This window comes from Geospiza fortis, unplaced genomic scaffold, assembly GCF_000277835.1.
Source record: "Geospiza fortis unplaced genomic scaffold, GeoFor_1.0 scaffold174, whole genome shotgun sequence".
NCBI classification, from domain to species: Eukaryota; Metazoa; Chordata; class Aves; order Passeriformes; family Thraupidae; genus Geospiza; species Geospiza fortis.
In genome coordinates, this window is record NW_005054480.1 from 45359 (window position 1) to 58073 (window position 12715).

Below are 12715 nucleotides of genomic sequence, written 5' to 3' on the forward strand. Positions count from 1 at the left end.
TGCTGGTTGCTGTCCCTTCTCATTGACCCTGTAGGGATCATGACTGTCTTACAGGAAGCCAGATAGTTGCCACGTGGAGTGAACACTCTGATGTGACACAGTAGGCAGAATTGTACCTCTGCGTTCTTGCACCACACTGGAACAGAGGCATGTGAGTCAGGCCCACAGCTGTGGTTCACTAGAGTTTCAGCCACAGAACCTTCTGCTGATGGTGGGCATCTGACTGAGCATAACTCACTCTTTGTGAAAAGACAGCCACAGGAAAGCATGCTGGTAGTGATAGCTTGTATAATAGTCTCATGGCAGGAGCGTTTATCAATGCAACAGAAGACTGAGGTTCCAGGTTTTTCTCAGCCTGGAGGTACTCAAAACCAAAATTCCCACATCCTAGAAGCCTTCATCAGTCACGAGGGTAGTTTAGCTTGGTGTGGATTCATTCCCACTTTTGTTTGAGCTGTTACCAGTCTGTGGAAAGAACAGAAGGCTTGCGGAGCAGACAAGTCACCCATTAGGGTGATGCCTCTGGATTTTCATGCCTGCTTCAGAGACTGCAGATGTTCTCTAATGTGAGGGAGACATGAAACACATAACTCTTACTATAATCATTCTGCAATTAGACTTAAGTGGAGTCTCTCCGTGTTACCCTTTTCATGTTGTAAAAGAAAGTGACCACATTCATGAGTGTGTGATGTTATTTTTACATGCCTTTGGAAGTTTGGTGCAGATGTTAAGACACTTTTTTTACTTATCTCTGAATTGTGGTGGGCCTCAGGCAGAACCTAGCTGTCCAGTTGCCCAGACAGGGATATTTCTGAACTCCCTATACCAGTCAAAACCAGATGTGCTGTTTTATTTTAAGTATTTCCTGGGTAAGTAGCACATAGGTATTGTACAGCTGCTGACTAAGAATTTTTGTCAGCACCAAAATCTAATTTTCAATTAGGACTTATTGTAATATTTTCCCCATCTTTTATTATCCTTACTTTCAGTGCTTTTTGTGTAATATTATTTTTTGTTAATATGAGCAGTGCAAGATCAGGTCATTAGTAAAACAAACTTTATTTTAACATCCTTGCAATAATTTTGCTGATATGTAGATGAAGGTACGCAGTATTTTCTCATATGAAAGTACTTTAATTGACTTTAACATGTGACAGTGCGGATAGAAGTATTCCTATCCTTGAAGCAGAGCCCAAGTAACACACATTAAATGAAGAAGCTCTCTTTACTGCATGCTTCAGCAATTTGCAGGTTTTAAATTTTTGCATAGAAAGGTATAAAGTAATAGATCTTTCTGCATGAAAATTTAGTAGCCTTTTTTTTTTTTGGTACAATATCTATGCTTTTCTCTATAGACAGTATTAGGTTAGTTTCATGCAGCTGAAAATGCATGAATGAAGTGATACTCAGAATAATACAGCTCAGGTTTTAATCTGTTCTACTGGTATGTTTCAGGCCATACACTATTAACTGGCTTATCATTGCTTACAGTAATTTCAATGCATTTGAAAGAAAACTAGTTGTGCTGATGAGCAAAACTGTAGGATGTCATTTTTTTGAAAGACTAGTACAATCTTGGTAGTTATTGAAAAGGTGAATAAACTGAATTTTCATCTAGGTGTACTGCACAAAGACAAAATTTTGAGGAGCAATTTGGAATGGGATTAATCCTAGCACTGTATTCATCAAAGTCTTATCTATGTAGAGATTCTGTTGCTGTGTGTGTGTAGCTGCCAGTGATGAAGTGGGAGAGTAGTTTTTGTTTTAACTTAGTGTTGGGGATTTTATTTTATTTCCTTCAAATTTTCTGCTAAAAATAGCAGTCTTCCTCTAATCAGTATATTTAAAGGAGATAAAAATTTGTTATTTATGGGAATGGTACAGATACCCTGTTTCAAGAGGTTTAGAAGGTGTTGATAGCTGTCTGATGCTTAATGTTGTATAGAGGCAAGAAGCTTGTCCCATCTTGAAATTACTCACTCATTCTCTGAACTTGCTAAATGGGGAAGCTTTGTGCATTGGAGGTGTGTTGTCCATGTGAAGCTGCCTGACTACATTTATGTTCTTACTTATTCTCTAGTTCTAGATGATTTCACATATGCAGTGTAAACAGTAATTGAAAATTTAAAGAAATGGTTAATGACAGAACCTTACCAGAGGTTCTGTCATTAAAAATCTTAGCAAAAGGCAGAACTGGTAATAGCTTTTTGTTGCTTTGTTTTATACAGAATTTAGGTAACATGCTAACTAATTTACTGGAACTTTTTTTTCCCTCTAAATCTTCAAGGTAGAAGGAGTAGCATACCTAAGTTCTTTCCTGTGGAAGTCACAAAATTTGGGACTTTGGAGCCAACCTCGAGGTGAAAACCTGCTAGATAGCGGTGCACCTTTTTATGAAACCTACAGGACCTCTGATGGAAAATTCATGGCTGTTGGTGCCATTGAGCCTAAATTTTATAACCAGTTAATAAAAGGTGAGTAAGTTGGAGCAATTGTTTTATTACAGCAAAGCATGATTGAGTGAATTCTTTTACAGTTGGTTTTGATTCATGATGTGTGGTTCACAGACTTTCCAGATCATCGAGTCCAACCCATGCCTTTCAGCCTCAACTATCCATGGCACTGAGTGCCACATCCAGTCTTTTTTTTAAACACATCCAGGGATGGTGACTCCACCAACTCCCCAGGCAGACCATTCCAGTACTTTATCACCCTTTCAGTAAAAAACTTCTTCCTAAGAAACGGGAAATGTGATTTCTTTGTAAAAACCAAACACTTCCTGAATCTGGTTGGGTAGTTGAGTAACAGTTTAATTGACTTTCTTCTTCTAGCCATTGATTTATTTCCTTTTCACCCCCAGCAACTACACTTAAATTGCAAGTTTCCTTTTGGAGTTATTCTAATGGTAGTTCGTGATGTCACTGAAGCACTAAAAAACTTGTTCTGCAAATCACTTTTAAAAATTATTATCATACTTTAAACAGACTCTTTGCAATTGCAAATAGAATTTCAAGCAATTTCATTATTTGTACTATAATTAAAAATAAATCCTATTTAAATTGTTTCACAAAGGAATATTCACCGGAAGTAGTTTGTAGTATTTGTGATAGAAAAAATTCATGTAGAAACTAATTCTGCTTAAATAATTACTTTCCACCACACAATTTTAGACTGCTTTTAGTATCTAGCTGTGGATATAATATTTATATTTGACTAAGGCTCTTTAAATATGACCATAAGTCATGATTTTTCTTTTCAAGAAATTTGAAGGGGTTATGCAAAATATTTAACTGTATGAAATTAAAACAAATGTTCACGTGCGTCTTTATTGCTGAACTCATTGTGTGCTTCAACCCTTTTATCATATGGACTCTTAGCTTCTTATTGGTTATTTAATTAATTTTTTTTTTCTGTTGTGCTTCTCTGGTATATTGCCATGCTTTCCATACAGAATTTGTGAAAATATAAAAAATTCATTAAAGAATTTAGTATTTATTCTTTCTTCATTGCACAGAATATGAAGGCTATAAGAAGTTCTCAATTTAGTTTTAGTGTTGGTTGATGAGTTCAAGGAATGTCAGCAAAGGATTCCTGAAGTGGGTGTACCCAGTGTTTTGTGAACCACATTATTCCATGTACGGCTCATGTGGCCAGTCAGTGAGCGTGCCAGGGGAGTAGTTCCTTTTTCTTGCCCAGTCTCTTTCCCCCTGATTATTCCTTGAATTGTAGCATTTCTTGAATTGTATCCATGCTACAATTTGTACTGGTTTTGCCTGGGATAGAGCTGAATTTCTTCACAGTAGCTAGCAGGGGGCTGTGGTTTGTGTTTGTGCTGGAAGCAGTGCCATTACACAGGGATGTTTCAGTAACTGGTGAGCAGCTCTTGCACAGCACTGAGAACTTTCCTCCCCCTCACCCCACTGTGCCAGTGAGAGGGCTGGGAATGCACAAGAAAAGAAATGGGAAGGGATCACAGCCAGCACAACTGACCCCAGCTGACCAGAGGGACTTTCTGCACCACAGGAAATGATGCTTGGAAATAAAACTGGAAGGGAGATTGGTGGGTGGCCGCTGCTCAGGGACTGGGTGGGCATTGGGCAGTTGAGGGCGAGCAGTTGTTCTCATCTGCAGCTCTTGTATTTCTTGTGTTATGGAGTTGTAAGGTGGGGTATGCCTTTGGTGAGCAGGATCCCAAAGAGCGCTTGTTCTTTATTCTTTGGCTTTATCTCTTGCAGCCTGTGGTGCTCCCCAGGTTCTTGCACAGCTGTAGCTGTGAATGGCTGCTTCTCTTAAAAATGTCCATACAGTTGTGTGGAATATCTAAACTGGGGCATGCTGCTATGTGAAATACATGAGGAAGGCTCCTGGAGTGACTCAGGGACATGTCCAGCATTATGTTGGACAGATCAAATGTCAAGTTTGGAAATGCCTCTTTCTTGGCTGAAGAGGATGATGCTTTTTTTGTCTCTCATTGTCCTGAGAATAACTTGTTTGTGAACTCAATTTGTAAGCAACTTGATCTTGAAAAGGAAAGTGTAGTTGATCATTCCACATTGATTATTTGCAGTTCTTGGAAATATTTTTCTCATCCAATCCCCTGAGGTTTTCTTGCTTGCCTGGTGGTTGAAGAACAGAAGTAAATATAAAACTGTAGCAAAATAAAATGCAAGCCCTTGCCCTGGGAGTTGGGTAATTTGGAATTCCAATAAATATCCTCAGGGAGAATGCTTGTATTAAGTACAAAGCAAATGAGAAAAAAATAAGGCTGCATACTCAAATACCCATATGCTTGGCTTAAGTGATCAAGCACTGACCTGCAGTATTCATGGCCTGCAGTATTTTGTTCTTTGGAGACTATGTTGAATCACAGTTAAGCTGTAGGACTGGGATGGAATCTGTACGTGTTCAAAAAGCACCAAAATTCTGCAATGGGGCGTGGTTCTGTTTGTGACTTTCTCTGTCAACTTCTTCTGGACAGTCCTGCCTTTTATTGATCATGGGGCAAGACTTGGGCTTTTCTCTCTCAGCCAGGTTATCTAAAGATAAGCCTGTGATGGATGAGACCAGTGGCCAGGTCATATAACATGGTCACTGATGGTCTCTGTCTTCTTTAGATGACTCTTTACTGAGGAAAGTGCTACAATTCTGGTTTTCTTTTAGTTGTTTCTCAGAAATTTAGAGTTTAAAGTTAGAGCATCTGTGAATTCTTCTGCTTATGTTGGGACATCCACACTGGACAACTTCATTTCCGTGTTTGAAAGTACTGCTTATGTTTACAGTGCAGAGAAGTTGCTTGATTTTAACATCTGAGGTTTCAAAAATAGTTATTCCAGCAATAAAAAACTAGTGTGTATCCACTTATAAGAAGACAACTGCAGTCATTGTTGCATGTGTTTCAGTCTGTTGCTGCCATATTTAAAAAATCCAACATATATGCTGCAGTCTTTGAGGAAATTTTGGGTTTTGCCATTAGTTGTTTCACTATCTTTGCTCGTTTACACTCAGTGAGTTTCCTTTGTTTATTTTGTAAAAGTTTGTTGTTTAAAGTAAATGACCAAACTCAAGATTTTCTCACAATATTGAATTTAAAGCAACTGGTCTTTTTGTTATTTTGTTTGAGGTGCATATCCTGATCTGTTCAGATTTTCACATAGGAAATATTTATTCCTTTCAGTACTTAGGATTTAAGTCTTTCTGAAGCAATAATTCACTAAATTAGAACAGCAGAACCTTCTTGTGACTTAGGGATTGTTTCCTTTCTGAGATACCTATTGCAGAAATTAAATTCAGAATTTAAGCCTTTGAATATTATAGGGAAAAGTGCCTGTGAGAACTGTATTGCTTTTTCACAAATCTGAGGATCTTTGACTTAGGCTGAGTCATCTGTTCCAGGCATTAACTCCACCTTTGAAGTGGGTTTAATGGTATGGTCCAGTTGCAATTTACTTAATTTCATTTCATAGCTTTTCTCCATATTTCTGCTCACTTCTGCTGGTGAGCAGTTTGGTGCTGTTCCAGATAAAATATATTCAAAAACCACTTGATGTCTCTTTGTCCATATTCAGAGGGTAGATTAGTTTTGCTACTCCCATAGAATGAGAGTACAAGGATATGGGTGTTGCAGATGTCAGTTGGAGATTTGAAGACTGCAGAATTGAGAAATGAGTGTGATGTCTGAAGGATTTGTCTCTGCTTGCAGAATTCTGCTTAGCCAAAGCAGAACTGATTTCCTTTTGGTTTTGGTTTAGTTCAGTGTTTCCCTGCAGAGTTCCTGCAGGAACCCAGTGCTGGACCAAGTGCAGTTAATGACACGGTGAGGAAAGTTCTTAAGGAGGCTGCAGAGGGAAACTAAATTTAAGAAAATAGAGCACATTAGTTTGAGAATATTGTTGGCTTTGTGGATTGTGCTCAGCGGGGACAATTGCCAGAAATTGCCAGAAATTTATTAATTAAATAAATTTCAAAAGGCTTTATGAGAAACTGAAGCTATGTAAAACAGATGAAGTAGAAAAGTATTTTGAGCTCACTATTGACTATTTGCTATTAACAGACAAGCTGTAGGCCTTTTGCTGGTATTAATTTTATTACTACAAAAATCAGACAATAAATAGCTAAAATGCCTTGGCATCTGTTGAAAAATCTGATAGAAGAAACATTTGCTGCTAAGCCTTAATCTTTCAACAGAAAGAGACCAGTATGTCTTTCAGCTGGCCTGTGAATTGCGTCTGCAGGTTTGTTCTGTTTTTTAGCAAGAGGTGCTTAATCCTGCTGCAGCCAGGCCACAAGGGGTGTGAAGAACACAGTAAACACTGTGGAGCAGGTGAGAGTAAAGGTTTGATTCTGAGTTACATGGTGTAAAGTCAGTTACACAAGGTGAGCTTAGTGTCCACTTACATTGATGTGGAAGGCACTGACAGTCACTGAAGTACTGAACTTCAGTTCCTACTCTATAGTACCCCTTTCATACTACTTTTCAGTATTCCTGTTTGTATTACTTCTGTTTAAAAAAAGAGAAGGAAAAAATTAAGAAGCCATTAAAAAACATAGTTTACATCATTATGAAGGATTTCCACCGGACTCTCCATTTTGTGATTGGTTAAGTATTGTGTACTGTATTAAAATCTGCTGATATACTGAGTGCAATATCACATTGTTATTGAGACATTCAACATGGGCAAACAATTTCCTCATTATGTTTTAGACTCAGCTATACATAATGTTATGTTTTGCTTTGTTTTAATTTATTTTTTATGATAAGCCTTAAACATTGTACAAATACTGTAGCGGGCCAGACTCCTGCTGCATCAAAACATTTGCAATTGTGGTAATTGAGTGTGTCAGCTGCGAGTACTGCTATGGATGCATTTGCAGTGAGGCCTGATAGTACTGTAGGCCTGATCAACTGTCACTTCCTAAAAAATTCTTAAGTTTCTGAAACCTTGATCAGAGAAAAAACTTTACTTAGTAAGTTTAATGAAAATTCACTACTTTCTTCTGAAATATGGGATATTCTGAAATTCAATTCCCTCTCACACTGAGAACAAATTTTATTTAGTCAGAAAAGGAACAATGGCCTTCACCTTGCAGCTGTTGTTTAGGCCAAAATTAAGGTCTCCTATGCTAGATGATTTTATTCAGTCATGTTACGACAACATAATTTCAAAATGACTCTGCTATGACCATACATTTTTGAAAAGAAAATTAGCAAGTTAAACCAAGAAAATCCTGAACAAAACTCTGCTTTTAAAATAGTATGACTGAAATAATATAGAAAAACTGTTTGAATTTCTGACATACCAAAGCAGCTTCACTGATTTGTCTAATAAATTTTGCTGGTTTCTTTCTCTTGAAATCAGTGCCTGATTTTACTAGAGTTTGTCTAAGAAGTTCTCTAGAAATAGAGATTTCAGCTTGCTCCATCAATAAACAATGTGGGGGATATATGTCAATAAAGCTATAGCATTTGAAGGAGATTTAAAGCTACATCATTATAGGGAGACAAATTTTCATTTTTCAAAAATAATTTCAAGGCATACTAAAGTAGGTTGACTAGGCTTTTCCATACAAAAACTCCTAAATTAAAATTTAAACAAAAAGACTTGGAACTAAGTCATGATTGCTTTATAAGGTATTCTGTGTAAAAGATACTTTGCTTTTGATTACACCGAGTGAAGTCTGTGCTCCTGTGGTATCCCAGACAATTATGTGCCATGTAATAGTTTCCTTGTTGAGTCAGTCACTCCTGCTCTGATACTGCTCATCTGCACCACAAATGGTGAGCACAAGCTAGAAAATGAGAAGCTATAGTGCTTAAATGCTCTCAGTTCATCCTGTTTAAAGCTGAAGTCTTCAGTGGTAAGCAGAAAATGAGCATGTAATATTAAATTCCAGGTTCTGCATATTGTTCCAGTTTGCCAGAGAATGTGCAGTGAGGCTCAGCCAACTTCCCATCTGCCACAATCATCAAAAATAATTGTGTAATGGGATAATGGTAGAGCTCTACTCATGTTGGACTGGCTGCTAGAAACCAAACCATACTTAATAAGAAAATGAGTACGGTGAAACAAAGTTTCCACTTGACAAGATTTCATGCTTTGAGACAGAAGCTCAGGTAGTGAGTATTTACTTTCCTTTTGTGGAAGATAAATTTGCCTCACCTCATAGTTCATAAGTAAACTATACTGCACTGTAAGTCTCTGCTAGAAGACTTTGAAAACTGATAATAAAATTAATTTTGAAAATACTGCTAGCTTTTATTTGATCATGATATTCAACCAGTGTGAGTTACCTTAAGCTGATCTCATTTTTAGGATTACATGAATGGTTATGGACACAAGAGTGTAAGTTCAGTGATTTAAGCTGTACATGGCTTGATAAAACCATAAGGGCTGATCATTTGTAGTATCATTTATCCTGGTATCCACAGGCATCTCTAATAAGATGTGAGAATACTTATTTTGTCTTTGACTGTGATGAATTTCTTCTGAGAGTTAACAACTGCAAGGCTGTGTTTCTGAGTCTGGAGACTGGCAATTTCTGTGTTTTTTCCTTTGAAGTACCAAAGTGCAATTTCAAAGCATGTATTCGTTTTCAAAACTATATTTAATAATCTTGTGATCAACAGTGAAATTCTTAAATATTGAGTTAAACTGGGTGGGGGGCACTGTGAGCCCCAAGTGTATATTGTACAGATTATGAATGGAGAGAAAGAACTTAGGGAGCAGAAGAAAAGGAATTATCTCCGTTTCTTCTCCCCTGTATGTTTAAGCAGCAATATATCTACCTCACTCAGTGGTAAGGAAGCCATAGAAAGACAAGATATTTTAGGTGTTTTCTGCCTATCTACAACTAAAGACAAGAGGAGGTCTGCGTAAATTCTGCCTGCAAACAGCCCTCTATTACCCAAGCCTGTAAGTTGTTAGTCTGATACTAGATAATCAACGATATAAAAAAGAATGGTCAGAATTTGATTTTGAAGAGCTCTACATTTCCTTTGCCTTTTACAGCGAACTGCTGTTTTCTAAGAAGCTCATTTTTTTTTGTTACTTTGAAGCATTATGATGATAGTTGTTTTCTAGTCTTTCGGATTTCTCAAATTAGCTTCTTTTGTATCCCTGCTTTTTCTGAATTTTTCCTGCTGTGTTCATGCTCCTGAATTTCAAAATGTGACTGTTAGAACAGCCATCAGTATGTCACTTCTGATTTCTATTCAGTATCATATATTCTCCTTATACCTCTGTATTATCTCAGTTTTGAAACTGTAGTTCAATTGCCTTTTCTCTTCCTTGTTTTTTACCTCCTTTTTGAGATAATCTCTACAATAAGTGATAAAAATTCTTGCATCTCCTTGAAGCAGCGGAATTAAAGAGCAGAGACTAGAGAGAGCAGAATCCGTGAGAAGAGAAAGACGTATTGGAAGCTGGCAGCACCGAAGAGCTGTAAGCTCCCCAGTGAGAAGGGATGCTTAGTTCATGGATAGACCTAGGACTTGCCTAGTTCAGGAAATTGTCATTACAAGGCCTGTGTGCCCATGCTCTGCCCTGGTGTCTCAGAAGGGATGTGCTTAGTGCTTACCTGGATGGTCCTTGCAACAGAGATGGAAAGCAGGGTTATTGAGCAGTTAGTGAGTGAAAGGGCTGAGGGAATTGGAACCTGGGAAGTGAGCTGGAGCAGAGGGAGCAGGAGATGGAGCCTCTTTGGACAGTGGAGTGAAGAAGCAGGTCACTCTTATGCTAACCAGGTCCAAAATCTGTCATCTGTCTTGTGTGTCCTAATAGTACAGGATCCATTCAGCAGATTTCTGCGTTGCTAGTGCCAGGTAGAGAATATGATACCTATTATCAAGCTTTTCTCAGGACATTATTACCTTGAGACAGCTGCTGCTTCTGCGAAGTGTTCATGGAAATAAGTGTTTATTATAGATATGTACTTAAAAGGCTGTAGCTGATGCAGTTTAGTCTAATTGCAAGTATCATAGAACATTTTATTCTTCTGCTCCTTGCCCTGCACAGATACCCAAATAAAGTTTGAAATTACTTTAGTATTGCCTGCAAAATATTATCTTCTTCAGGAACACACTTAGTTGTGAGAAGAACTTAGTGAATTATCTAAGCTGTACTATAGTTAAACTTTGCTTTTCTCCTTTCAGGTCTTGGGCTAAATTTAGATGAACTCCCTGCTCAGATGAGTTCCTCCAACTGGCCTGAAATGAAGAAAAAATTTGCATCCATATTTGCGCAGAAGACACAGGCTGAGTGGTGCAGCATATTCGATAGCACTGATGCCTGTGTGACCCCTGTTTTGTCCTTCGAGGATGCTGCCTCACATCAGCATAACAAGGAAAGAAGTTCTTTTATCAAAAATGATCCGGGAGAAATAAGTCCTAGACCTGCTCCTGTTCTATCAAGGACTCCTGCTGTTCCATCCTGTAAAAGAGATCCTTTTGTAGGAGAGCACACAGAAGAGATACTTCTAGAATATGGGTTTACTAAGCAAGAGATTGCTAAACTTCATTCTGATAAAACAATAGAAATCAAGGACCTAAAAGCTAGTTTATAATCTCTGACTATGCATATGAGATAAATTTCAGGCTGATACTGTAAGCTTTTATGCTTTAAAATTGAACTATATGACAAGTAAATGTTGGCATAATATTGATTTTAAGTAATTTATATTTTTAAAGTTGTTGACATTTTAAATTTAATTTGGAAACAGTGAGACTTGTGTACTTGTGTACCTGGATGATCTGTTATCTAGAATGATACTATAGTTGTGTTCTGAAGATCGACACAGTTTACTTGGTGAACACCTGTAAACTCTCAGAATGTTGTTTAAATACTCTATCCTTTGATTTGATTATTTTAATTCTTGGTTACACCATTGATTTGTAATACATGTTTAATTACTTGAAAGCAATTATTTTAATAAAATATAGTTATATTCTTCTTAAATGAGTGATTGTGTTGTTTATTCGTGAATTAGAAGGGATTTTTTAATCGATTTTTCATATTAATTTGCTTTATCATGCTGAAACTGTGGTCTAACTAATGCTATTCATTCATGAGCTGTTGCAGAGCTATTATCTCAAAGCTGATCTATTTAACAGCCTGACTGCATTTTCTCATTGCAGTCTCCTTATTATATATTACATTTGGAATATCACCTTGGCTAGAAACTAAATTCAGAATCAAACTTTTTTGTTTTTAAAATATCTGCCAACTAATAATCCTTTTCTCTCCTTATGGAAAAATGGTAGGCAACTTTGCTGTGCAGGTTTTAAACAATGATTATTTGGTTTTCATTTCCTTCAAACTTAAACTTTCATTTGAAACCATCTCTTTTAAGACAAAATAAAATACGCTTTTAAAAAGAATAAATTATATGGCATTACTACAGTATTGTCCAATGTGTGAGGAGTTATGACATGAAGGGTTGGGTGTTTTGATAATTTTGAAGTTTGGTTTGTTGGTTACAAAGGTTCCAAAGCTGAGCTATACTTTAACCCATTTTAATGTTAAAATGTCTGGGTCTGGGCATCATAATGTGTTGTGGCAAAAATGTCAACATTATTACCATAAGAAAACCTTTTACATTCTACTACATAAACCACAGCCTGGAAGCAAGAATTATCTAGTAGGTCCTGGCAAGTTGTCCAAATCATCAGCAAAAACACTTGGCTGATAGTCTAGTGTAAGCTACTGAACATTATACACAGTTGCCATAGGGCTTGACAAGTTTCTTAGTCCCAGATATATCTGATTGTGTTGGAGAAAAATCAGTGTTGTCAAATGTGATGTCCCTCATGGATAAGTTCTGAAACCAGAATTACTGATGTCAATTTAAAACCTTGTGTTTCTTCAGGGTAGTTTGGATCAGCTGCCTGCCTCAGGTGGCTAACCTGAAAGGTACAGTTTGAGTAAGGTCAATACAGGTTTCTTTTAAGGCCTTCCCCTGGCAAGTAAGACTGTTTAAAAAACCCTCTTCTAAGTAATTCTGATACTCTCTGTTTTCAGAAGCCAAGAAATAATCAGTTATTTTGAGGGTAGTACACAGCACATACAAAAAAGTACTCATCAGTTGCTGCTTGACAGATTCCTGCCAAGCGTAATATCTGCCTCTAAGGGTCCAGGGCAATGGATAGGTTCACTTACTCATTGTTATGAAGTCCCTTGAAATCCTCTTCCAGAGAGAAACAGATTTTTTCCCCCCAGGTTAG

General features: G+C 37.3%; 1 protein-coding gene across 1 annotated transcript in view; it reads left to right on the top strand.

Moving 5' to 3' along the window:
* AMACR (alpha-methylacyl-CoA racemase) overlaps nucleotides 1-11450 on the top strand; it is a 17612-nt gene extending 6162 nt beyond the window's left edge. Inside the window, exons 4-5 of the mRNA XM_014310066.2 lie at nucleotides 2288-2474; nucleotides 10649-11450. Of these exons, the coding sequence (XP_014165541.1) occupies nucleotides 2288-2474; nucleotides 10649-11058 (597 nt within the window). The 3' untranslated portion in view covers nucleotides 11059-11450. The remainder of the gene's footprint in view (nucleotides 1-2287; nucleotides 2475-10648) is intronic.
* Nucleotides 11451-12715: the final 1265 nt, after the last annotated feature.